At 41.2% G+C, this 27891-nt stretch overlaps 1 protein-coding gene across 5 annotated transcripts in view; it reads left to right on the forward strand.

The window, feature by feature from the left end:
- LOC144611871 (ryanodine receptor 1-like) overlaps nucleotides 1-27891 on the forward strand; it is a 479550-nt gene that overhangs the window by 418317 nt on the left and 33342 nt on the right. For 3 of the 5 annotated variants that reach the window (XM_078431182.1, XM_078431186.1, XM_078431184.1), the window contains 7 exons: nucleotides 856-944; nucleotides 3774-3902; nucleotides 5480-5584; nucleotides 6769-6798; nucleotides 10217-10246; nucleotides 22233-22314; nucleotides 26245-27539. In XM_078431182.1, the coding sequence (XP_078287308.1) occupies nucleotides 856-944; nucleotides 3774-3902; nucleotides 5480-5584; nucleotides 6769-6798; nucleotides 10217-10246; nucleotides 22233-22314; nucleotides 26245-27539 (1760 nt within the window). The remainder of the gene's footprint in view (nucleotides 1-855; nucleotides 945-3773; nucleotides 3903-5479; nucleotides 5585-6768; nucleotides 6799-10216; nucleotides 10247-22232; nucleotides 22315-26244; nucleotides 27540-27891) is intronic. The other 2 variants (XM_078431183.1, XM_078431185.1) reach the window with 2 other exon arrangements.

Genomic DNA, 27891 nt, shown 5'->3' on the forward strand with positions numbered 1-27891 from the left:
TGATTCAATTTAAAGATATGCAATTTCACAAGATATTGGGTAACTTGTTCAGGAGTGATGTATGATTGAAATTATCTACCAGGTAAAGGACTGGAATCATGGGTATTCGCAGAGTTCAAGTGCAGAATGGCAGTTTTCATCCTTGGCATTCTGTGTGCAGTATTTTCTAGGACATTACATGTAACTGGGAATTTGGGAAAACAAAGGCTGATTCGTGTTTCTTGAATTGCAGAAAAACAGCAGTAGGTAGAATTTTTAATTAAATCAAATTGATATGGTTTCTCAATCCTTATCAATAGACATTAGATAATGGGTGCAGGAGAAGGCCATTCGGCCCTTCGAGCCAGCACCACCATTCAATGTGATCATGGCTGATCCTGCCTTCTCCCCATACCCCCTGACTCCGCTATCTTTAAGAGCTCTATCTAGCTCTCTCTTGAAAGCATCCAGAGAATTGGCCTCCGCTGCCTTATCAAAATGTCTTCAGATTTTTGTTTCAAATTGTAGCATCAATACAGGGAATGCAGTTAATTTGTGAAAAACAAATGACAGTAATGACTTGTCTCTGTTTCCAAAACTATCCTTGACGGATCTGTACAAATTTCACCACATCCACCTTATATTATTTCTATTTGCTGTTTCATGTCAAATGTTATTGGTTATAAATTGTGGACAACGTTTAATTATTCTGTAAATGTGGCTTGTCATTCATTGATCAGAAAAGTATATTGCTTTCAATGTGATGAAGTCCAAGGCAAATTCACAGAATTATGACAAACGTTTAGAAGTTAAAAGAAGCTTACAATGTCCAAGAGAATGTTAAACTAAGGTATTAAAAATGTAATTTGCCTTTAGATTTCCAGAATTACCTGAGAACTCAAATAGGGAACACTACAACTATCAACATCATTATTTGCACAGTCGACTACCTGCTGCGCTTACAGGTGCTAACATTTTGAATTTTTGAGCATTTACTGTATATTGGCCTAAAGATTCTAATGGAGAAACTAAGTAACAGTCCATTGAGTTCCATTCTTCTACATGGGATGTGTATTATTTTTGAGCAATGTGTCCCTAAAGCAAAATCTGGAGGAGGATCAGAAATGACATGTGATTGTGATAGTAGATGATCTCAATTTCCCTTATGTTGACGGAACTACCATAGTGCTGAGGGATTTAATGGGACAGAGTTTGTGAGGTATGTCCAGGAAAGTTTTCCCAAGCAATATGTAGATGGCCCTACTAGAGAGACGGTGGCAACATGTAACATCCGATTAGGGAATGACCAACAAAAGGCAAGTCATAGAGCTGGACAGCAAGGAAACAGGCCCTCTGGCATAACTTGTCCATGCAATCAAGTTGGCATTCTGGGATAGTCCCATTTATCCGTATTTGATCCGTATCGCTCTAAATCCTTCCTATCCATAAATTTGTCCAAATGTCTTGAAAGTTGTAATTGAATCCGCTTCTGTGGCTTTGTCTACCAGGTTGTTCCAGGTATGAACTACCCTCTGAGTGGAAAGTTGCCCCTGACGTCCCTCTTAATTTTCTTCTCACTCACCTCAAACCATTGCGCTACAGTTTTAGAATCCTTTACCCTGGGAAAAAGATAATGAGCATTCACTTCATCCATGTCCCTCATGATCCTGTACTCCTCAGCCTCCTATGCTCCAAAGGACAATATCACTTTCGAAAGGACAATAGGACAATATCACCTATCCAGCCTCTCCATATGACTGCCTGATAACATTGTGGTAAATCTCTACTGCCCCGATTCCAACGTAATGACATATGAAGAAGAGTCTCGACCCTAAATGCCACCCATTCCTTCTCTCCTGTCCCGCTGAGTTACTCCAGCATTTTGTGCCTTCCTTCGATTTAAACCAGCATCTGCACTTCTTTCCTACACATAATGACATCCTTCCTTTAGGTGGGCAACCTGAACTGCATACAGTTTCTACAACAACTTGTACAGCTGTACAGTGATATCCCAACTATTGTACTCAGTACCCTACCTTAGGAGGGCATACATGCCAACTGCCATCTTCACCACCCTGTTCACCTGAATCTCCACTTTCAAGAAATCATACCCCTATACTCCTAGATTTCTTCATGCTACAATACTCTCTAGGTCCCTACCATTCGCTGTGCAGGTTGTACCCTGGTTTAACATTCAGTGTGGAATTTGTCAGAGTTAAATTCCATTTGCCATTCCTTGGACCACCTTTCCAACTGATCTAGATCCTGTTGTAAACCTAGATATTCTTCTTCACTGTCCAGTATACCACCAATTATGGTATCATTTGCAAATTTATTAGCATTATTCCCTACGTTGTCATTCAAATTGTTAACAGAAATTTCGAAAAATAATGGAGCCAGCATGACCCCTGCAGTGCACCACTGGTGTCAAATTATAAAAGCGTAGGTCTACAACCAGCCTCAGACTCCCACCTCCAAGCCAATTCTGAATCCAAATAGCTTGCGCACCTTGGATTTCATGTGATCTAACGTTCCAGATGAACTTACCATGTGAAACCATGTTAAAGATCTTGCAAAAGCCCACAGTCAATGTCCACTGCCTTCATGTAATCAAACCTCTTGGTGTCCTCTTCAAAAAACCTTATTGGATTAGTGAGACCAGATGTGATTGTGGTTGAGCACTTTAGAACAGTGACCATAATTCTATTTGTTTTAAAATAGTATGAAAAAATAAAGCACTGGTTGACAACTTGAAACCCAAAATTGGGACAAAGCTAATTTTTATGTCATCAAACAAGAACTTGCAAAGGTTGTTTGCAAGAAGCTTTTGTAGGTAAAGGGACTTATAGCAAGTGGGGGGCATTTGAAAATGAGATCCAGCCTGTTCCTGTTAGAGTGAGTAGCATGACCAGCAGGATTGGGTAACTCTGGGCGATGAGGGATATTGAACCTCTGGTCAGGAAAAAGAAGGGGTGGATGTCAGCAAAAAAAAAACTAGTATTAAATGTATCACATGAGGAACATAAGAGATGTAGGATTACACATAAGAAGGGATGGCAAGGTAAAAAGGCAGCATGAAATAGCTCTGGCAGTTTAGGAGCATAGATCCTTGCCTAGCGATAGGAAGGATGTTATTAAGCTGGAAAGAGTGTAAAGAAGCTTCAAAAGAATGTTCCTGAGACTGAAAGGATTGAGTTGACTAGAAAGACAGAGTACACTGGGGCTTTATTTCCTGGAGTGTAAGGGGCTGAGACGTTATAGAGGTAGATACAATCATGAGTATTGATTAGGTAAGTGGTCACAGTCTTTGTCCCAGGGTAGGGAAGTTTAAAACTAAAAGGTATACCTTTAAAGTAAGAGGGGAATATTAATGTGAGGGGCAAATCTTTCACATAGACTTGTGGTGGATATATAGAACAATCCACCAGAGGAAGTGGTAGAGTTACACACAATTACAATGTATACATGGGTACGTGGGCCAAGGTTTAGGGGAATATGTGCAAAACACAGACAAATGGGACTATCTCAGGTAGATAACTCAATCAACATGGACAAGTTGGGAAAGGGCCCGTTTCAGTGCTGTATAACTGTATGTGTACAAAAAAATGCAAAAATAGAAACTCAAAAGAGAAATTCATAGAATCAGTAGTTGTCATCTAGAAAGAAAAAATACTCCTTCTGTAATGTTTCCTCAGCTTAAGGAAAGTCTGACTCCCATTCATAAAGTCGAGATTATAATTCATGGTTGAAATTCTTATCTGCACCACTAATCCTGTTTTCTCTGTCTGGTTTAGGAATCTATCAGTGATTTCTATTGGTACTACTCTGGTAAAGATGTTGTTGATGAGCAAGGGAAAAGAAACTTCTCCAAGGCTATGGCTGTTGCTAAGCAAGTTTTTAATAGTCTTACTGAATATATTCAGGTAACAAAACATCATCAACCACTTAACTAAAATTTCTGTGTGATTCCCGTTCCAGTGAAATTTCTAGTGAAATTCTTGCCTTCCCATCCTCCCAACTTCTCGTCTCCATAAATTTGAACTTATTTAATCGTCTTTTGTCTGCATACAAACACACATCGTCCCGTTCACTCATTGCTCCTGCTTTGGTGACTAGTTCTGCAGTCATTCAAGTTCAAACTCCGAATTGTATTCCAATCACTTCAAATCCATATTTAACCTAAATTACCTCCACCAGCCCCACAATCCTCTGTTATCAGCTCCTCCCATCATGGTTCATTCATGTTCATTCTTCCTCCACTTGTTTGTCATCTAGGTGGGTAGCTATCTTCCCACATCACCCAACTCTTCCTTCTCTTGACTTTTTTTTCCTTAACGGCAGATTGGGAAGGACTTTGAATATTTTGCCATGTTAAGGGCACAATAAAAATATAATTTGTTTGTGGAATAAAATCTCACATCCCAATTATTCATACCTTTCATTCTTTCACAAATCGTGCTCCACCAGTGGGCCACACTCACTCGTGCATGTTCTACTGAAGAGAGGTGTTTGTCAACATACAGTGCAATCTTTGTATACAAATGACACCATTTATGATCCTTACTGCGGCTGTGCATATTAACCACAGAAAAATCTAAAATTCATTACCAAAAATGCAAATGACCAAAATGAAGATTGAATAATTGTAGGATCCCCAAAATAATCCAGAAGGTTTTGCCCAAATTATTAATAGAAATCTGTTCCAACATTTCAAAAAGGAAAGTCTCCAACGAGAGTAAGTTATGGCAAACACCTCTGTTACGACCTCTTCCCCTCTGGATGGGCAACAATTTTTCATTGTGGCATTTGCACAGCCCAGTGTAGCAGTAGAGGCACAAAGTTGGCATCATCATTGCACACTTCAAATATGCAGAATCAAGCAAGTGAAGGATGAGGTGCAACATAAAGACTCACTCGTCAACCATGATGCTTTGTAGATTCTAAAAGTAACAATAACATATTAGACAAAATAATTTCCAAGTCTGATTTTCTCATTAGTGTATGGGCTGATACTTCCTGTATTAAATCTGGCATGAAACTTGATGCAACATCTACCTGCCTTTATGTTTCTGTGAGTTTTGATATGATCTCTTTAACCAAGTCCAGAGCACTTACCAATGATACAAACACTGGAACTTGAGAGGCACCACTCTTTGTATCCTTCCAGTTTGGAAATTATTTATAATGACATCATGCTGCAGTGTTTCCCTTCATTTTAACAGTGCCTTATTTTGAACAAGCCTTATTATAAAAGTTTCAAAATTAGTAAATAAAATTATCTACGAAAATTTTAATTAAAAAAATATTACTTAAATTCCTCAACTATCTACATTAATTATTCCATTTGTTAATAAAGAAACATTGTCTTATTTAACAATTATTTTAAGCAAGCAATATCTTGCAATTGAATGATAAATTATTAGAATACCTAGGAATACTTAAAACTCCACTGTGTACATGATATTTTATTTAAGTTGCACTGTACCTAATTGTGTTGCAGGGTCCATGTACAGGTAACCAGCAAAGTCTGGCTCACAGCAGATTATGGGATGCAGTTGTTGGGTTTCTCCACATCTTTGCACACATGATGATGAAGCTTGCGCAGGTAAATCCATTCAGTGGCAAATTCGTGGATTCTTCTTGATCTTTCGATCTTATATTACTATGTTTTTTGGGAATATTGTCCACAATAGCATGCACACTGTACAAGAAAATAGAATAACATAGCATATTAATCCTTTCATCTACCAAGCCTCAATACAACTGCAGCCCAGATAGCTGAATTAAGCTTCTCTTCTTCAATGGTACTCTAGGAGCCTGGTTCAAATCAGTTCACTGATTTCCCTGATCTCAGTTAAGGATTCAAGATTACTTAATGCAAGTAATTGGAGTATACTAATTTTTTTTTAATCACCAAGGCATCAAAGTAGAATCATTTTGTCTGAAGGTTATCTTTTGAGCCTTACCAAAAATGTCTTTGTGTTTATTTTCCTCGTTGTTTTCTTAGTCATATATGAAAGAAACCTCTTGGTCAGATCTACAAACTGACCACTGAAGGAGGTGAAAATAACTGATTAAATAATGCAGGAATAAATGAAAAACCACTGAGCAATATTGGGAATTACAACAACAAAAAAGAAAAACAATGCTAAGGACAATGTTCCATTCAGGATGGTGTATTAATAATCTAGTAAAATTGTTTTTGCATTATTGCTGGATTATTTCTGCAGCATTAGAAGATTTTAGAGCTTTAATGCCTGAAATATAAACTTGAAAGACTAGAAGAGAAGAGATTTTCGGGAGACCTGGAAAAACAACACATACATTACAATCATATATTTCCATATCTTTGAAACATTCAATCGCAAAGATTTTAATATTTTATCAAATATTTCAGAGAAAGATGGCTGCATAGAATCTTTAAAATATAAATGTTTGTGTCTCACTGACATCTGTGCTGTGCAAGGCTTTAATTATGTAACTTTGGAGAGAAAGACATGTCTTATGAAGCTATGTGAGATACAGTACATATTATGAAGAATGTTTTGGGATATGGTAAACCATCAATCTTACCTGAGATACTAATGACGAAATAGTTATGTGCCGGAAATAATCCATATCAACAATTTATAACGATTCTACTGGTAATTTGTAGGATTTATATCGGTAGAAATAATTGTGTTTGAGGGAAAGTTTGTGTGCTTTAAGTAGAAAATGCAAGGAAGATGAATGAATTTAATGTATTTCACACCAGTGTCTAAATATCATTTTTATTCTGATGAACAACAGATGCCTGATAATGGAGGATCCAGAAATAGCGTAAGAATTTTGTGTACTGCAGCTGCCATCTCATGCAAACTGTTTGAGTCATTTTAATTTTCATTTGGGCATAAACCTCTAGTTTCCTATAATTACTTGTTTCAGTGGTACATCAGGCATAACTGTTGCTTTTTACCAATGTGCTCTAGTTGTTGTTGAATTTAAGCAGTTTATCTAAAGTGGATTCAAGTATCTTCAATTTTTATTCAAGCATTTGGGATGGAAGGTCCACATCTTAAGCATCGATTTCATGATCTGTCACTTTTCTCTTGGCAGTGTACATAAGAATGGTTTCTAACCTGAATGCACAACGGGTCTGGTTTTCCTTGATAGATTCCTCTGAGATTTCACTGAGAAGCTGCCCCGTACTTCTTGTGTTTGGTAAACTGAAAGTAGTGGATAATGACTGAAGGCACTGTTTGCTGCCAGTCCAAGACAAGAGTGCATATAAGCAAATTTATAATTTTAGCTCACTAAACTGGCAGCTGCAAATTAACAGGCTTAATATATTGCCAAATGTATTTAGAGCAGATTAGCTTGTTAATGGCTGAGAAAAAAATAATTTAAAAATTAGTTCAAATATCTTTATATTTTTACATACATGCAATATTTATATTTACATATAAAGTTCCGTGTACTTTTACGTTGATTTTAAGATTTAATTTGAAATTCAAAATTGCTTTGGGAGATTGGCTTAAATAAAAAATGAAACTGATGCAAAGAGAATGTGCTTTCTGCTCTTGAACCTTTCATTCATCTAATTTGTGGGAATGAAATGTTAATGTTTACCAAGCCATCCACATTGTGCCTAATTTTGCTCACCATCCATTGCTATATGTTTTCTTTATACCTTATGTCAGGACTGCAAAACATTTTGGCCCACCAGTATTGTTGATATTCTGCAATGGCTGTCTTACAGGGGGAAACGTTTATAATATTGAGATAATTGCAGTGTGTCACTTGTGAGCAAGAATAAATATCAGGCAACCTTGGAACTAAAACTTGCAACAGTCTTGTTATGCTGACACGCTGATGTGTTAACAGTACAGTTGCATTGTTATCTGAAAAAGGAATGTTTGTTCATTTGTTAATGTTTTCAGTTGGTCATTGTATAACTTTGCTTCTGTAAAATCCATTGTTAATATTTACATCAAGCTCTAGTGTATCTGCACATTTTGGAACAAGAACGTAATGTTAGCTTTCATGGCATATTGACAGAATATTAGATATTTTACCCTGTGGTCATTTAGTTTAAAACTTTTCCTCGATTCTGGGGTTTTTTCAGGTCCTCTTACAATTAAATAGGATTAAGTCCCAACAGTATTCAGGGTTTATGTTATAATTTAATAACATCTGTAAGCATACTGTCACTGTTCGGTGCTTGCTCATCTCAAAAATGTATTTAACTCAGATAACTTTAGAATTAACATACCATCTGGGATTTATACTTCTCATCAGATCTTTACAAAAATAGATTAATACCAGGTAGCACAATACCAGGTAACAAGTAAATGTTATGTGAAACCCGATCACTAAATTTAACTGACTCTTTTGTGCATGATTCACACACCTCCCCAAATATGATCATCTCTCCATGCGACAAGCATACATGTGGAATCTTCAGAACATGTGCAGTGTGGGCAAATACTGTACAATGTATGTTTTGGCTTCAGTTAAGAAAATTCCATACTTTTATTTCATTATTCTTTGCAGCATAGAAAGAGGCCATTTCGCCTATTGAGACCCTGCTAGCATATAATCCCATTATCCCACTATTTTTTCTTGTGATCTACGCTCCTACATGCCCATCAATTCTACCAACCATCTACATTAGGGACAATTTACAGTGACCAGTTTGTGCACCTTGCCGCAAATGTCTGAGATGTGGGAGGAAACTGATGCGATGCTTGGCTTTTTTAGTTACCAGGTCACGATACTGTATGTCATGTTGCCTCCTGTGCTGCGAAGTTCTATGATAAATTAAATTAGATATTTTTTAATGGATACCAATTCCTTTTGAAATAAAATCATTAATAGTAGTCTGTCCATGTAGCTCGGCCACTGCTCTTTATTGTTTAATTGAGCAGTCAACTGGATATATCAACATGATGGTTATAAATTTAGTTATCTAACTGTACAGAATGTATAAACTGGAACATATTGGATTGAGGATGCACTTTTTTATCATATTCAAATTTAATGAATATAGTAATGTTTTTAAGTCGTATAATTATCTCCAGAAAGGGAAAAGTAAGGTGTAGTTCCATAATGAGTTCTAATTTCCGAGCCCACATTGAACCTGGATGCGCACTGTGTGTAATTGCAGGGGCTGTTGCATCGTCATAAATCTGGAACAGCAGGGCTTCCCTTGATTCTTTTACTTAGGACTGTAGGCTCTTGCTCAGGTGTGAAGGCTACTGTAAGGGGTTGAAATCATGTCAACCATTAGACACAAAAAACAGGAAGGGAGGAGTGTTGGGAGTCATCGCAGGCCATTTGGTCCACTGCTGACCATTGGACACCCATCAAAATTAATCCCACAGACACAAAGAACTGCAGATACTGAAATTTTGAGTAGAAATATTAACCCCCATCTTCCAGCACTTGGCCCGTGGCGATCTTTTCCTTGACGGTTTAAATGCTTGTTTAAACACTTCTTAAATGCTGTCAACCACTTTGCTTCCACCACTCTGTCAAGCAGTGCATTTCAGGTTCTCTCCATTCTCTGGGTGAAAAAAGGCCTCCTCAGAACTCCTCTAAATCTCTTTTCCCTTACCCTAATCCCATCCTCTATTTTTAATTCACTTCTGATATGGGGAGTTTCCTACAAACTACTGTTCCCATCATAATTTTAAATCATGTCCCATTTTACCTCCTCCAATTGTGTGGAGGGAAGTGAGGTTGAGTGGAACCATGACCTCTGTGGCAGAGTAGGTGGTGATCGGCCATCTGACAGTGCTTGGGTGAGAGCACACGATAACATAATGGGGAGGTTTCTTTACTGATGGCTCATTAAGTGAGGAGGACACTCTCCTGACTCTCTGCCCAATGTTAATATTATAAGGCATTTCTTGCATGCACTTTGAACAGCTACATATCCTGATATCGAGAGAACTTTGTCATTCAGTTCAATATAAACTGACCATGAAGTTAGAAACCATTGCCTCATTACATTTCAATGACCATTTAAGTTTTTCATCATGTACTGTCAAAGTAGTTTACAAGTCCCCTCAAAACCTATGTATGCTCTGCCTTATCAATACAATGTTGGAGTTAACATTTGAAAGTCAGTTTTACATATAAAAAGTGAATGCCAACTAATTTTACAATGAATGCGATAAGGAAAGGGAATTATACATATATTAGGTTTGATGTCATTTTAATATGCAATATTTATTGTTTATTGCCATGCAAAAAGGAACATTTTTGGATTAAAGCTCGGCATGAGGTAAGTTTTGCTTTATTGCTGCTTTTTGCATCAGGCTGTCCAGGATACTGCTACAAATGATGACCATTTTATTTTAATCTGCTTGAGAGGCATATTAAGTTGAATAAAGTCAAAGTAGTTTAAAAGTCCCCTCAAAACCTATGTATGCTCTGCCTTTTCAATACAATGTTGGAGTTAACATTTGAAAGTCAGTTTTACATATAAAAAGTGAATGCCAACTAACGATTCATTATGTTACAGCACATGGTGCTGGAGAAAGTATGTGAGTGGTATTTCACATAAAGATGTACAGCACAGAAATGAGACCTTCAACTCACCATGTCCATACTGACCTGAATCAAATATGCCTGCATGAGGATCATATCCTTTTTGCCTTGCCTGTTTAAATGCCTATCTAAATGGCTTGTGAACAAAGTAATTCTATTCTAATTCCACCACTTCCACATGTACCAGACATAACCACTCTTCATATAAAATTTGTATCCCTCAGATCCGCTTTAAAACTCCCTCCTCTCACGTTGAGGGTGGCATGGTGGTGCAGTGGTAGAGTTGCTGCCTTACAGCGCTTACAGTGCCAGAGACCCAGTTTCGATCCTGACAACGGGTGCTGTCTGTACGGAGTTTGTATGTTCTCCCTGTGACCGCATGGGTTTTCTCCGAGATCTTTGTTTTCCTCCCACACTCCAAAGATGTAGGTTAATTGACTTGGTATAAATGTAAATTGTCCCTCGTGTGTGTAGGGTAATGTTAATGTGCGGGGATCGCTGGTCGGTGCGGACTCGGTGGGCCAAAGGGCTATTTATGTGCTGTATCTCTACACTAAACTAAACTTAGAATCTTCTTATTGACAGTTCTACCATGGGAAAACGAATATGAGTATCTACCCTATCTGTGCCCCTCATAATCTGATACAAATCTTTCAGGTCACATTTCAGCCCCCTTCACACCCTGGAAAACAAGCCCAGCCTATCCAATCTTTCAATCATATCATATCATATATATACAGCCGGAAACAGGCCATGTAACTAAAATCCTCCAGTCTTAACAATTAAATTATTTTTATTCCTAATGTATTCAAGAGAGAGTGGCAGTCACTAACAAAACCACTATCCCTGGAGTTATGTCTTTATCAGTCAAACAAGGACAAGACCATGGTTCCACACAACCTGGTCGTGTAATGTGCCTAACTCTGGTACAAACAGTAAAGAAATGCCGTACACTTTTCTTCAACTACAGTCTATTTTTGCATTGCTACAGTGAGCTGTGAAAATCTTAATAGTTCTGTACACTTTTACTGGAAAGATTTGGGGAAGTTGATGCAAACGTTTGTGTTAAGTTCATGAAGAGATTGGTGTTTGGGAATGAACTGTGGTATAAATATTGATCAGGGGCAATTTTCACTGCACTTAATAATAAGATGTGGAATGAAGTGTTTCCTTCTGCAAAGGAGAACGGAGCAGGAGACTGTGGCTAAGAGGCAAGACTTAAGCTCCATTCTTGACTCGGGCACTATTTAAGGCAATCGTGTTGGTGAAAAGTGTTGTATCCTTGTGGCTATGTTTCACTAATCAACTTATCTTGGACTTGCATTGCCTTTATAGATCTGACCACTGGTCAGAGAGAAATTTACAGACATAACTTATGTATGATGATGCTACCTGGTGCTTAGCAATGGGCTCCAGTCACCAAAACAGACCAGTCAAACTGACCACAAGCAATTCATTACAGATCCAGGTTGTAGAATTGTCTGAAGAAGGGTCTCGACCCTAAACATCACATATTCCTTCTCTCCAGAGATGCTGCCTGTCCCGCTGAGTTACTCCAGCATGCTGTGTCTATCTTAGATTTTAACCCACATCTGCAGTTCTTTCCCATACATAGGTTGTAGGATTTTTGCTTTTTCTTCATTGTATGAGAGCATGAGGAAATATGAGGACTGACCAGGAGAGGTGAGGTATAAAATTCACAAGGCTGTGAGTGCAACTGGATCAATGTTTCACATTTTTGTGTTTGGAAATTGAGACGGAAGCCAGGCATTGGGGAATGAGCTACAACCATCAGTCTGAGCACAGGTTGTGAAGGGGGGTGAAGCATTTGTCCCTTGGTTTGAAAGGAAAGGATTTTTGCAGATAATACCATGGTGGGAGTTTGGATGAAAGGACGGTAATGGCTGGACTCTTTAGATTGGAGGATTGCAACAACTACATCAGTGCCTTGGGTTGGGGATGTGGGCTGAGATTTATCAAAGCCAATGCCTTGGATCTTAGTTTGGCAGGGGAGGGAAAAACAATCAAAGTAGGACAGTAAAGGGGAAGGCGCCATGATTGCACCTGATGCCTTGGGTAGTGCAGATGTATGGAGGAACAATGATAGGAGCCACTGCCTTAAGTGGAGTGACAATTGAAGCTTGACAAATGGAACCTGTGCTGGACTGTGGATGGAAGGGTGATTGGTCTGCAGTCTAGCGTTGTGAGTGTGTATTGAGGGCAAGAGTGGAGAGGAATGCACATATAAAGTGATCCTGGTGGGTCTGCTTGGGTGTGGGTGGAGAGGAGTAAACATTGGTGTTGTGATCAGATTTGAGGTTGAATGGACATTTCCATTGCTCTAGTCAGATGTTTGGAGATAAGGGAGGGGCTGCTGGAATGAACAGGATCCATATTAGATGTGGGATGTATCACATATCAGAGCGAGGGTAAATAACTCATGGGGTTGTGGATAGGGCAGAGATTCAGGGGCAGCAATGACAAAAGTCATATTTGGTCTGGTAGTCAGAGCCTCCAATAGGACCCAGGCGACTGCAAGGTCCGGAGAATCAAGAGGGAAGGGGTGTTGCGGTTCCATGAAAGGGTGGGGTTGGGGCTGGGATGGGTAACAGGGTAACTGGGATGGGAAGCTGATAGTTCCGAAGGTCGATAGGTCACCTGGACCAGGTGGACTGCACCCCAGGGTTATGAAAGAGGTGGCTTCAGAGATTCTGGAGGCATTAACAGTGATCTTTAAAGAATCACTAGAGTCAAGAGTGGTGCCAGACGATTGGAAAATTGTAAATATTACGACAAAAAGGGAGCAAAGCAAAAGAGTGGAAACTATAGGCCAGTTAGCCTGACTTCAGTGGTCGGTAAGATTTTAGTCCATTATAATGGATAAGGTTTCAGAGTACTTAGAAGCTCATGATAAAATAGGCCTCGTCAGCTTGGTTTTGTGAAAGGGAGATATTGTCTGATAAAACTGTTGGAAATCTTTGAGGAAGTAAATAGCAGGATAGACAGTCAGTGGATATTGTTTTCATAAGGCCTTTGATAAGGTGCCGCGTGTGAGGCTGCTAAAGAAGATGAGAGCCCATGGTATTAGGGGGAAGATACTGGCTTGGATAGCAGGTTGGCTGGGTGGTAGAAGGCAAAGAGTGGCAATAACGGGGGCTTTTTCTGGTTGGCTGCCAGTGACTAGCGGAGTTCTGTAAGGGGTCTGTGCAGGGGCCGCTACTCTTCACGTTGTATGTCAATGATTTGGATGAGGGAATTGAAGGCTTTGTGGTCAAATTTTCAGATGATTTTCTAAATGGGGAGAGAATCCAGAAATCGGAGGTGCAAAGGGACTTGGGAGTGCTGGTGCCGGATTCCCAAAATGTTAATTTGCAAGTTGGAGCGGTAGTAAGGAAAGCAAATCTAATGCTAGCATTTATTTTGAGAGGACTAGAATACAAAAACAGAGATGTAATGCTAAGGCTTTATAAGACACTGGTCAGACCGCATTTGGAGTATTGTGGACAGTTTTGGGCCCCATATCTGAGGGGGGGGGGGGGGTGGCGTTGGAGAGGGTCCAGAGGAGGTTTACGAGAATGATCCCAGGAATGATTGGGTTACCCAATGATGAGGTTTGATGGCACTGGGCCTGTACTCGCTGGAGTTGTGATGGATGAGGGGGGGACCACAACTTACCGAATAGTGAAAGGCCTGCATAGAGTGGATGTGGAGAGGATGTTTCCACTACTGGGAGAGTCTTGGACCGGAGCCATAGCCTCAGAATAAAAGGACGTGCCTTTAGAAAGGAGATGAGGAGGAATTTCTATAGCCAGAGGGTGGTAAATCTGTGGAATTCATTGCCACAGAAGACTGTAGAGGCCAAGTCAATGGATATTTTTAAGGTAGAGATTGATTGATTCTTGACTAGTACAGGTGTCATGGGCTTATGGGGAGAAGGCAGGAGAATGGGGTTGAGAGGGAAAGATAGATCAACCATTATTGAATGGAAGAGTAGACTTGATGGGCCGAATGACCGAATTCTGCCCATATAATTTATGAATTTATGCCCTGTGACATTCTGGAATAGGGTGGTAGTTTGGAGTTGTTTGAAAGATTTTCAATAAATGTGCAGCCTTTTTAGTTAACCAGAAAGATATATTCTGGATTTCCTGCAGCGTTTTCATTTTCATAGACTATGGAAGCCTGCACATCTATAGTTTTCCTGGTGCATGGTCGGAAGCATGGCCACCATGTCTGCCTCTTTATTTGTGCGCTTCTGGAGGCTACGCCCTGGCAACAGTCTCTGACAATTATCCTATTGTGGGATCAAAACCTTTTCCATTTCTCTCCGTCAATTTTCCAAAATCATTTTCCCCTTTTGGTGTTAAATGAAGCATGTGATTTTTGCTTCAGTTGGCTCATAGAAAGTTTCCATTTTACTGATAGCCCTATCAAGTGATTGCAAAGAAATGTAAGTAAGTTTCTACTCATGTAAGCAAGTTCCTTGACTCAGTAACATCAAACTCCTTTAGTCGTCACCAGTGCCTTATCCTTGGTTAGTGTGAGCTATTTGCTTAACTCTTTAGTGCCCTCATCTTTACTACGACCACATCTTTAGTGCCCTCAATGGTCATGCCTCTGGCTTGCACTACTTGAATGAGGCAAGATGGCAGTTGAACTAGCAGCATCAAATTCTAATATTTGCGATATCATCTTTTGTTGATATTCCATTGTCTACGTTACTGTTTACAATAGCACAAATCTGATTTGCTATTTGATTATGATTAATATCATTATGTTCAATGTTGTCTAATTATCATTGGTCACGAAGTACCTTCCCTGACAAGCTCGTGCCTCTGCACCTCTTTGGCCTTCCAATTTATGAATGCTAGGAGCTACAATTCTCTGTTGCCGAATTTCTCTCGTAGACCATTGCTCATTGGAGTTTCATAAATTCTGCAACGGTAAAAACAGTATCAATCTTTCTGAAGAGAGATTTCAAAGAGGAAGGCTAGTCCACTGGATCTTCCTCAAACTTTTGGAGTTAAATATGCATATGACAAAATTGAGTACTTTTGCATTGTGCATCTAAGTAATTGTAATTGCAGTTTTAAATATCTTCTTTTCATAGTTTGCTCTGATATTTTAATAATGTGTCAGTTCATTCTCTTTCATTTACTTTCATTAAAGAAATTCTTTGGATCAAAACTAATCATTTATTTTACCGCTCAGATGGGTATGTTTAATATTTGCTGAGTACTCGATTAGACAGATAAGGTCATAGAAACCCATCTTTTGTTGTATCTCATGTCTCAAAGATAAATGCCAATTTTGGCGGAAGAATTTAATCATTTGTACACTTCCATTTCATCCGTCAGACACTTCTATCTTATGAACAACTATGTCAGCTAATTGTATGGTTGTTCAAGTGCAATTACCTATTCCTTCATGTTGCAAAAATCTGATGCACCTCTTCAGTTAACTAACCTTGATCACTCTCTTGGCACTCTTAGGCAAGAATTGCTTTCAGGATTCCCTTTGATTCTGCTTTCATTCTAGTTTTGTGGTGTTCTGAGAAATGTTGAATCTGTGGTCTCCAGTACAGATGGAGCTGGCTGTGCCTGACAAGGCAGATGGGATCCTAGTTAGTGAGGTGGTGCACTATTACTGCTGTTTTGACGGGCTTCAAGTTTGTCATCCTTCACTTTGAACAATGTGTGCCAGAGATTCTCATAAATCAGTGAGAATCTTGTATTTTTCAGGAAGGTCTTTAACATCCTTAGAGGGTGGTGGTGAAAGAGTGACAGTCTGTGACCTGTGCTAAGATTTCTATTGTTCATTGATATACATGAACAACTTAGAAATAAATGTAGATGGGTTAGTTAGTAAGTTTGCCGACGACGGCAAAATTGGTGATAGTGAGGAAGGCTCTCAAAGGTTAGAGCAGGATTTAGATCAGTTGCAGATAAGGCCCGGGAAATAGCAGATATAACTTAATCCGAGCATTTGTGAGGGGCTGCTCTTGGGAAGATTGTGTGTAAAGGGAATGTATACAGGTAACGGCAAGACCCTTAACAGCATTGATGTACAGAGGGATCTTGGGGTCCAAGTCCATAGGTCTCTGAAATTGCCAACACAAGTAGAGAAAGAGTGGTAGGTAAGGTCTGTGGTATGCATGTTTTTATCAGTTGGGCCATTGAGTATATTGCAGCTTTATAGAATGTTGGGCAGGCAATAATTGAAGTATTGTGCGCAGTTTTGGTTACCCCACTGCAGGGAGGATGTGGAGGCTTTGCAGAAGGTGCAGAAGAGCTTCACCAGAATGCTGCCTGGATTAGAGGGTAATAATAGACAATAGACAATAGGTGCAGGAATAGGCCATTCAGCCCTTTGAGCCATTCACTGTGATCATGGCTGATCATCCACAATCAGTACCCCGTTCCTGCCTTCTCCCCATATCCTTTGACTCTGCTACTTCTAAGCACTCCATCTAATTCCCTCTTGAAAGCATCCAGAGAATTGGCATGTTTCCTGCCTCTTGTGTGTCCAATCCCTTAATAATCTTATATGTTTCAATAAGATCCTCTCTCATCCTTCTAAATTCCAGTGTATACAAGCCCAGTCGCTCCATTCTTTCAACATACGACAGTCCCGCCATCCCGGGAATTAACTTTGCGAACCTACGCTGCACTTCCTCAACAGCAAGAATGTCCTTCCTCAAATTTGGAGACCAAAACTGCACACAATACTCCAGGTGTGGTCTCACTAGGGTAGTGTACAACTGCAGAAGGACCTCTTTGCTCCTATACTCAACTCCGCTTGTTATGAAGACCAACATTCCATTATCTATTTTCACTGCCTGCTGCACCTGCATGCTTACTTTCAGTGACTAATGCACTAGGACACCCAGATCTCGTTGTACTTCCCCTTTTCCTAACTTGACACCATTCAGATAATAATCTGACTTCCTGTTCTTGCTACCTCACAGGGGCAGTCCACAAACTTGGACTAGGAGACCTGATGATACAAGTACTTAAAATAACAAGAGGTATAGATAGGGTTGACAGTCAGAAAGCTTTTCCCAGGGTGGAAATGTCAAAGAGTAGAGGGCATATCTTTAAGGTTACAGGAGGAATGTTTAAAGGAGATGTGTGGGGCAGGTGTTTTACACAGAATTGAGAGAGTATGAAATGCACTGCCAGGTATGGTGACGTTGAAGAGGCTTTGGAGAGGCACATGGATATGGAGGGGTATGGGTCATGTACAGGCAGAGGGGATTCATTTGGCATCATGTTTAGTACAGACATTATGGGCCGAAGGGGCAGTTCCTGTTCTATACTGTTCTATGTTTTATCCTTGGACCTTTTCCTATGTCCACCTGGTAGTTTCTTCCAATGTTAGATATCGGAATAGGGTGGCTGTTTTAAGAATGCAAAATAGATTCTGGGGAATGCAAATAGTGTGACCTACCCAACGGAGCCAAATGAAAGCTTCAGTGGTGCAGACGTAGGGTTGGGAGAGGACCCTGATGTTGCTTCATTTATCTTTCCAGTGGATTTGGAGGATTTTGCAGTGAGCATATCCCTCCAGTACCTTTATTATTGAAATGTTTTGTTGGATTCCAGTCCAATTTTAGACTCATAATAATTTTTTGTTATAAAATCATAATGCATGGAAATAGACCCTTCAGCGGAACTTGTCCATGCTGTCTAAGATGCCCCATCTAAGCTCAAGGTCAAAGTCAAGGGCGGTTTATTGTCACATATACCAATTAAGGTACACTGATATGCGTATTACCATACAGCCATCCTAAAAAAAGCAACAAGACACACAACTACATAAATGGGGGCGTGGCTGCGCCTTGCGGCTGGGGCTCACCTGCAGTCTCTCTGTCTTTTTTCTGTCTTTGTCTATTGTTACCGTTTAAATGTATGTATTGACCTATTTTTAACTGTGTATATGTGGGGGGTGGGGGAAACCTTTTTTCTAAATCTCCTCCTCAACGAAGATGCGACCTTTTTCCATGTCGCATCTCCGTTCGCGCTACGGCCTAACACCGTGGAGTTGGCGGCCTCCAGCTGAGAGCGACCTTGAAGGCTCCGGTCGCAGGGCCTGGACTCACCATCTTACCTGGACTTACCGCAGGCTCTGTGGACCGCAACTTCGGGAGCTCGCAGGTCCCTGGCAGGCGACCGGCTTTCGGGAGCTCCAGCCGTAGCAGCTTCGACTGCCCCGAATCGCGAGGCTCGATCGCCTTCATCGCCCTGCGTGGCTCGGCCGCGGCACTTTCCATCGCCCGGTGGGGGCTTAGGACCTTCATCGGCCTGCTCGGCTCGGCTCGACCCTGGGACCTTCCATCGCCCGGCGGGGGTTTCAAAAGTCAGGAGCCTCGATCGCCTCGAGGCAGCAGTTTGACTGCCTGACCGCGGGAAAAGAATGAGGAGGAGATAAGACTTTTCTTTGCCTTCCATCACAGTGAGGGTGTGCCTGGAGCAATCACTGTGATGGTTGTCTGTGTTCAACTGTAATTGTGTGTCTTGTGTTCTTTATTGTTTACTGTCAACCATTTACTGTTTATTGTCAACCATTTACGCCGGACCCTGATGTGAGAGGACGCTGGCGCTGTTTGTTCGCCGCTTCTCCGTCTGGATAAACCTTTTGTTTATTTATTTTTATGTTTTATTTACTCTGTAAAGCGTCTTTGAGTTTCCAGAAAAGCGCTATATAAATTAAATGTATTATTATTATTAAATGTTAACATAAACATCCACCACAGCAGATTCCCCACGTTCCTCACTGTGATGGAAGGCAATAAGGTCCAATCTCCTTCCTCTTTATTCTCCCACGGTCGGGGCAGTCGAACCTTCCGCATTCGGGGCGATCGAAACTCCCGCATTGGGGCGGTTGAAAATCCTGCGGCTTCGAGTCCCCAATGTCATTCTATAACCAGAGACCGCGGGCTCCGCGATGTTAAAGTCTCACAGGCTCCCACGGTTGCAGCCCCAAAGACAAAACCCCCCAATAGGGATCGCGAGCTCCGTGATGGTAAGGCACGCAAGTTCCCACACTGGAGCTCCCGATCAATCTCCAGCAAAGGCCGCCGATTCCATGATGTTAGGCAGCAGTGCGGTCATTTACAATAGACAATAGCTGCAGGAGTAGGCCGTTCGGCCCTTCGAGCCAGCACCACCATTCAATGTGATCATGGCTGATCATCCCCGTTCCTGCCTTCTCCCCATACCCCCTGACTCCGCTATCCTTAAGAGCTCTATCTAACTCTCTCTTGAAAGCATCCAGAAATTTGGCCTCCATTGCCTTCTGAGGCAGAGAATTCAACAGATTTACAACTAGCTTACCCATAATCTAGTCCCATTTACCCACATTTGGCCCATAACCCTCTGAACCTTTCCTATCCTCACCGAACTAATTTCCACCTATCTTGACTCCATCCTATCCCCCCTGGTCAAATCCCTCCCCACCTATGTCCAAGCCACCTCAAATGCTCTCCGTCTCCTCGATAACTTCCGGTTTCCAGGCGCCCACCCCCTCATCTTTACCATGGATGTCCAGTCACTCTACACCTCCATCCCCCCCCACAAGGATGGTCTTGAAGCCCTCCATTTCTTCCTCGACCGTAGAACCAGCCAATCCCCATCTACTAACACTCTCCTCCGCCTAGCAGAGCTGGTTCTTACTCTTAACAACTTCTCCTTTGACTCCTCCCACTTCCTCCAAACCCGAGGCGTAGCTATGGGCACTCGCATCGGCCCTAGCTATGCCTACCTCTTTGTCGGGAACATTGAAGAATCCCTGTTCCAGACGTACACTGGCCCCAACCCCGAACTCTACCTCCGCTACATTGACGACTGCATTGGTGCTACCTCTTGTACCCATGCAGAACTCACTGACTTCATACATTTCACCACTAATTTCCATCCTGCTCTTAAATATATTTGGACCATCTCCGACATCTCCCACCATTTCTGGATCTCACCATCTCCATCACAGGAGACAGACTAGTGAGTGACACCTACTACAAACCCACTGACTCCCACAGCTATCTGGGCTACACTTCTTCCCACCCTGTGTCCTGCAAAAAGTCTATCCCCTAATCCCAATTCCTCCGTCTACGCCGCATCTGCGCCCAGGATGAGGTCAAGTCAAGTCAAGTCAAGTCAATTTTATTTGTATAGCACATTTAAAAACAACCCACGTTGACCAAAGTGCTGCACATCTGATTAGGAAAAAAAAAAGAAACAACATACAGTGTTTCACACTAGGGCGTCAGAGATGTCCTCGTTCTTCAGGAAACAGGGGTTCCCCTCTTCCATTATAGAGTGGGCTCCAGTAGGGCCTCCTCTATATCCCACAGCTCTGCTCTTCCTCCCCTCCCCCCATTCATAACAAGGACAGAGTCCCCCTTGTCCTCACCTTCCACCCCATCAGCCAGCGTATCCAACAAATTATCCTCCAACATTTCCGTCACCTCCAACGGGATCCCACTACTGGCCACATATTCCCATCTCCTCCCCTTTCTGCGTTCCGCAGAGACCATTCCCTCCGTAATTCCCTGGTCCATTCGTCCCTTCCTACCCAAACCACCCCCTCCCCAAGCACTTTCCCCTGCAACCGTAGGAGTTGCAACACCTGTCCCTTTACCTCCCCGCTCAACTGCATCCAAGGACCCAAACAGTCTTTCCAGGTGAGACAGAGGTTCACCTGCACCTCCTCCAACCTCATCTATTGTGTCCGCTGTTCCAGATGTCAACTTCTCTACATCGATGAGACCAAATGCAGGCTCGGCGATCGTTTCGCTCAACACCTTCGCTCAGTCCGCCTTAATCAACCTGATCTCCCGGTGGCTGAGCACTTCAACTCCCCCTACCACTCCCAGTCTGACCTTTCTGTCATGGGCCTCCTCCAGTGTCATAGTGAGGCCCACCGGTAATTGAAGGAACAGCACCTCATATTTCGCCTGGGCAGCTTACAGCCCAGCGGTATGAACATTGACATCTCTAACTTTAGATAGTTCCTCTGTCCCTCTCTTCCCCTCCCCTTCCCAGTTCTTCCTCTATCTTCCTGTCTCCACCTATATCCTTTCTTTGTCCCGCCCCCCCCCCCCCCCTGACATCAGTCTGAAGAAGGGTCTCGACCCGAAACGTCACCCATTCCTTCTCTCCTAGATGCTGCCTGACCTGCTGAGTTACTCCATCATTTTGTGATACCTTCGATTTGTACCAGCATGTTGAGTTATTTTCCTACACTATCCTCACCACATCTTTATTCCTCTGATTTTCCACAGTGCATGGAATAAAATTGTGTGTAAAAAGTTAACTTTTACTTAATACGATCTCTGTTCTTTAGGGGGACGTTAACCCATATTGTTTCCCAAAATATATTTATGTTGAGGTGTCACTGGATTTCTTTTTTTAAAAAAGGCAGATCATCCAGGGTCTGAAATGTTGCTTGGATGTCATTAGTGGTTTTTATGTGCCTTTTTATTATTGTGGCCTTTTTGTCTGGTGAACAAAATTATCCACTACCTCCAATTAGTTTAGCAGGTGTACAACACAGGTAAATTATGATAAACAATGTTTGTCATCACGATCCGATTTCATAGTGCAAAACATAACTCAATAACGCTTTCTCTCCCTCATTCAGATGAATATTCTTACTGTGTAACTGTATGGTAATATGCCAGCATTGAAGTTGTTTCTTAACAGTTTTACATTTATTAACAGGATTCGAGCCAGATTGAATTGTTGAAGGAGCTCTTGGACTTGCAGAAAGACATGGTGGTAATGCTACTTTCATTACTGGAAGGTAAATACTGCAATATATTCTTTGTGTTGAGATGGGGAAAGGATGCTCATTCTAAAAAACAACTATAAAACAAGCTAAAGTCCATTTAGTCTGACAAGTTCTTGCTTGTACTAGTTATCGTAAATATCACCACATCACCAGAGTTTATATATGGCAGAACTAATTGTGCCACCACTGACTGCCAGGACTGAAAAGATATATCTAAAATTATTCTTATTATATGTGAATATGGAATCATTTAGGTATTCATTCACGTTGATGCCTCAATTATTGTCACAGAGTCATGCAGCACGGAAATGTTGGTCTAACTCATCCATACGAGCCAAGATGCCCCATCACTTATGGTCCATAGCTCTCTAAACTTTTCCTATCCACGTACCTGTCCAAATGTCTTTTAGTTATTGTTGTACTTCACTCCTCCCTCTGGCAACTCATCCCATAAACCCACCAACCTCTGTGTAAAAATGTTGCCCCTCCTTTTCCAATTAATTCTTCCCCCTCTCACCTTATACCTGTGCTTTCTAGTTCTTCCATCCCTTGCCATAGGAACAAAATGCTGTGCATTTGTCCTATCTATTCCCCTCATGATTTTATACACCTCTACAAAAGCACCCCTCAACCTCATGTGATCCAAGGAAACATCGTAGCTTCCAACCACTCCCTATAGCTCTGACCTTCGAGTCCTGTCAACAACCTCGGAAATCTTTTCTGCACCCATTCCTACAGCAAGTGACCAAAACTGAGCGCAACATTCCAAGTGCGGCTTCAACTACGTCTTGTACAACATAATGTGTCAAATTCTATACTCAGTTTCAGACTGATGATGGCCAATGTGCCAAAAGTTGTCTTCACCGCTTTATCTTGCTGCGTTGACATTTTCGGGAAACTATGTAGTTGTACTTACATCAGGGAACTATGTAGATGTACTCCTAGATCACTCTGCTCTACAACATTCCCCAGGATCCTGCTGTTCACTGTGAAGTGGCTCAATGTGCTAGAATGCAACACTTAACACTTACCTGAATTAAACTCCATTAGCCATTCCTCAGCACACTTGCCAGCTAATCAAGATCCTGCTGTAATTCTTAATAACCTTTTCACTATCTCTGATACCATCTGTTTTGGTGTCATCGGCAAACTTATTCATCTGCCTTGTACATTCTCATCCAAAGTGTCAATAAAGATGGCAAATAGCAATGGCCGATCCCGGTGGCATATCACTATTCACAGGCCAAAAACAACATTTCACCCCCACCCTCTGTTTCCTATCATGAAGCCAATTCTGTATTGAGTTAGCTACATTTATGTCCAGTCCAGGTAACATCTTATTAAATCTTCTTTGCTCCCTTTCCAATTTACTGGCATCCTTCCTGCAGCAGGATGACCTGGAGTAGGCAGTACTCTAAATATTGCCTGACCAACGTCTTCCACAACTGTAACCTGACATCCCAACTCCTGTATTCAATGCGCTGACAAAGACATGCATGCCAAAAGCCTTCTTCACCACCCTGTCTCCCTGTGTGGCCACTATCATGACACTATGTACCTGGATTGTTGGCACTATCACCCTGTAAACTGGTTCCGATCAGTTTTATGGAGTCAATTACGTTCATCATGAGAAAAAGGTTGTTTTCAGACAAAGAGTGGCACCTTTATGGAATAAACTGCCAGGGGAAGTGGCGGAGGCAGGTACAATAAGACATTTGAAAGATGCTTGGACAGATATATGGATAGTAATGGTTTGGAGGGATATGGGCTAGGTGCAGGCAGGCACCTAGAAGGTCTAAGAAGGTCAGGCAATTTGGTCGGCATGAATGAGTTTGGGCAAAAGGCATGTTTCTGTGCTATATAGCCCTAAAAGGCTGTCAATTCTATCATTCAGCACAATGTGTCAATATTATGAAGGAGGAACTGTTGGCAGTCTTGAGACAAATAAAAATAGATAAATGCCCAGGGCCTGTAAGTGTATTCTAGGACATTGTGGGCAGTAAAGCAAGAAATTGCTGGGACACTGGTAGAGACTTTTGCATTTTCCTTAGCCTACTGGAAGACTGGAGGGTGGCTAACGATGTGCCTTTATTGAAGAATGGCTACAAGGACAAACTAGGAAGCTACAGGCCAGTGAGACTATTGTTGGGAAAGTTAATGGATGGAATTCTCAAAGCCAGTATTTGTATGCATTCGGAGAGGCAAGAACTGAATGGGTATAGTTCTCGTGTCTTTTGGGTGGGAAATTATGTCAAACTAATTTTATCGGGCTTTTTGAAGAGGTGATAAAGAGGATTGACGAAGACATCGAACGTGTAGATGTTGTCTACATCGGCACCGAGAGAAATTCTGTTTCAAATCCCCACAATTAGAATTTGGATGTCACAGTGGTGTAGCGGTAATCACAGAGTTGTAATTCTGTAAATTGTGAAAGGCTGAGGTCCCAGCACTGATTTCCGCGGTGCACCACTCATTACGTCTTTCTACAAAACAACCAGTTTACGCCTATTCGCCATTTTCTGTTCACCAGCCAATCTTCCACCTGTACCATGAGATTGTATTTTCACAATAACGTTTGAGGTGGCACCTTATCAAATGCCTTCTGAAAATTTATGCAGGGTATATTCATCGATTCTCCAACACACATTACTTCAAACAGGTCCAATAAATTAGCCAAACATAATTTACTTTCCCAAAACCACTTTGCCTTTGCCTGATCATTTTGAACTTATTTTAGTTGTCACTTTCTTGCCTTCTGTAATTCCCAGTGAAATATGTTAAACTCATCAGTGGTTTCCTGCTTTCCATCTTATTTGCTGAACAAAATAATTAAATTTGTTATTTTCCTTGAATCTACAGAAATATGGAAAATTAAAACGAGAACTCCAGCCATTTTATTGTAGTTAAGAGCCTGCCACGAAGCCTCACTTGTCAACTCCAGTAATTTGCCTGGAACCATTTCCCCAATGATTGGAATTTTCTTAAGTTCTTCCCATCCAATTCCCTGTTTAAAGTTATTAAATTAAATGTTACTTTATCCTCCATTATGCAGTGTTTTCCATTATGAACTCCCTTGGCACATATCTATAGGACCAAATCTCACTTTGGTCATTCCTTTTCATTTTTTAAATGTACAGCAAAGTTCACCATTTCTGTTTACGTTTCACGCAAGCTTTATGATACCCTTTATGATATACCAAGAAACTTTCCCAAAACATTTAATGAACTTGTCATCTTAAGTTTTTGTCTATTATTTTAATATCCTCTTCCTGATAAGTTCCAGTTATTTCCTCCTGACATATCATTGGGAGCCTGCGCACCCCACCATCCTATGACATCTTGTCTTCATCATTTCTTATCTCCACCCAAACCACGTTGCGAATGGTAGCTTCCTGAACTCAGACCATCATTGCCTAAGACTATCACAAATTAGCAGAACCACTCCTGACGATCCAAAACTGCTGCCTTGCAGCTCAAACATATCTGGGTTTATCTGAACCTATGTGAAGTTCGCTCATTTTCGCTATGCCCACTTGATTTTCTCACGTGCTCTGCTTTCCAGTTACATTCCAAAGACAATGTGGGCTGGTAGGTTAAATTAGCCATTGAGAATATGATTAGTAGAATCTGAGTGGAATTGATGGGATTGTGGAGAGAATAGGTTGCAGGAAATATAAATAGTGGGGAAAGTGATTGCACTGTGAGCGATGTATTCAGTGCGCTGAAATGGCCGCATTCCTATGTCGTAAGGAAATAAGGCGATCCACATTTTCCCAGCTTCTTGTCCTTCCTAGTTCTTAATGAATATGAATAGTATTACCATGAGGGTTGAATGATAGATATAAACTATGACTTTTGATAGGTTTATATTGAATGTGATTATGTGAACTGCCACTAGAATAGGTGATGACAATGATATCTTTCTTTGTTTGTTATTTTCAGGAAATGTTGTGAATGGAACGATTGCGAAGCAAATGGTGGATATGTTGGTTGAGTCATCAAGCAATGTTGAAATGATCCTAAAGTTCTTTGATATGTTCTTGAAACTAAAGGACATTGTGGCTTCTGATGCATTTAAAGATTATGTAACTGATCCCAGAGGACTTATCTCGAAGAAGGATTTTCAGAAAGCAATGGACAGTCAGAAGCAATACACATCTTCGGAGATCCAGTTCCTACTTTCATGCTCAGAAGCGGATGAGAATGAAATGATAAACTATGAGGAATTTGCTAACCGGTTCCAGGAGCCAGCCAAAGACATAGGTTTTAACATAGCTGTGCTACTCACTAATCTGTCTGAACATGTCCCTCATGATACAAGACTTAAAAACTTCTTGGCATTAGCAGAAAGCATTCTCAGTTATTTTCAGCCTTTCCTGGGACGCATTGAGATCATGGGTGCCAGTAAGAGGATAGAGCGCATTTACTTTGAGATTAGTGAGGCCAATAAAACACAGTGGGAGATGCCTCAGGTGAAAGAGTCGAAGCGCCAGTTTATCTTTGATGTGGTGAATGAGGGTGGGGAATCTGAGAAGATGGAACTTTTTGTCAACTTCTGTGAAGACACCATTTTTGAGATGCAAATCGCTTCACAGATCTCTGAAGCAGATGAGGGAGAAAAGTCAGAAGAAGATGACGAGGAAGAAGAAAATGCTGAAGGAGCAGAGGCTGAGAAAATATCTTCTCCAGCTGAAGCACCATCCGCTTTTTCGGGATTCCTTAGTTCCATTGTCGACTTTTTTAAAATATTCACATTAAAGAATGTTAGGAAAAAGTATAGGAAACTAAAGAAGATGACAATTAAAGAGATTGTGATGTCTCTGGTGTCCTTCTTTTGGACTTTGTTTATAGGCATTTTGCAGTTTATCTATAGTATCTGTAGTGGTTTCTTCATGATAGTATGGAATACCTTATTTGGGGGTGGCTTAGTTGAAGGGGCTAAACATTTGACTGTCACAGAACTCCTGGCTAGTATGCCTGATCCTACTCAAGATGAGGTTCATGCTGATCTTCCTGACATTAGCAAGACAGAGGTTGAAGACACTGCAATCCAGTCTGAGTTTGAAGATCAAGCAAAAGAAGAAGAATCAACCGAGAAGACTGATGTAAAGAGAGAAAGTGGCCAGTTAAGGATGGGTTCACCTGAATCCAACCTAGGACTTGGTGACATTGTGGAATCTGCGCAGGTTGAGCCTCCAACACCAGAGGGAACACCACCTAGTTTCAGAAAGGTGAGGGTAAGTACCTTGCTCTATTAGCCATATAACCATATAACAATTACAGCACGGAAACAGGCCCGTTCGGCCCTACCAGTCCACGCCGACCACTTTCTCTGACCTTGTCTCATCTACCGGCTCTCAGACCATAACCCTCCAATCTCCTCCCATCCATATACCTATCCAATTTACTCTTAAATAATAAAATCGAGCCTGCCTCCACCACTTCCACCGGAAGCTCATTCCACACAGCCACCACCCTCTGAGTAAAGAAGTTACCCCTCATGTTACCCCTAAACTTTTGTCCCTTAATTCTGAAGTTATGTCCCCTTGTTGGAATCTTCCCCACTCTCAAAGGGAAAAGCCTACCCAC

Source organism: Rhinoraja longicauda, chromosome 41, assembly GCF_053455715.1.
Source record: "Rhinoraja longicauda isolate Sanriku21f chromosome 41, sRhiLon1.1, whole genome shotgun sequence".
In the NCBI taxonomy this organism is placed as follows: domain Eukaryota; kingdom Metazoa; phylum Chordata; class Chondrichthyes; order Rajiformes; family Arhynchobatidae; genus Rhinoraja; species Rhinoraja longicauda.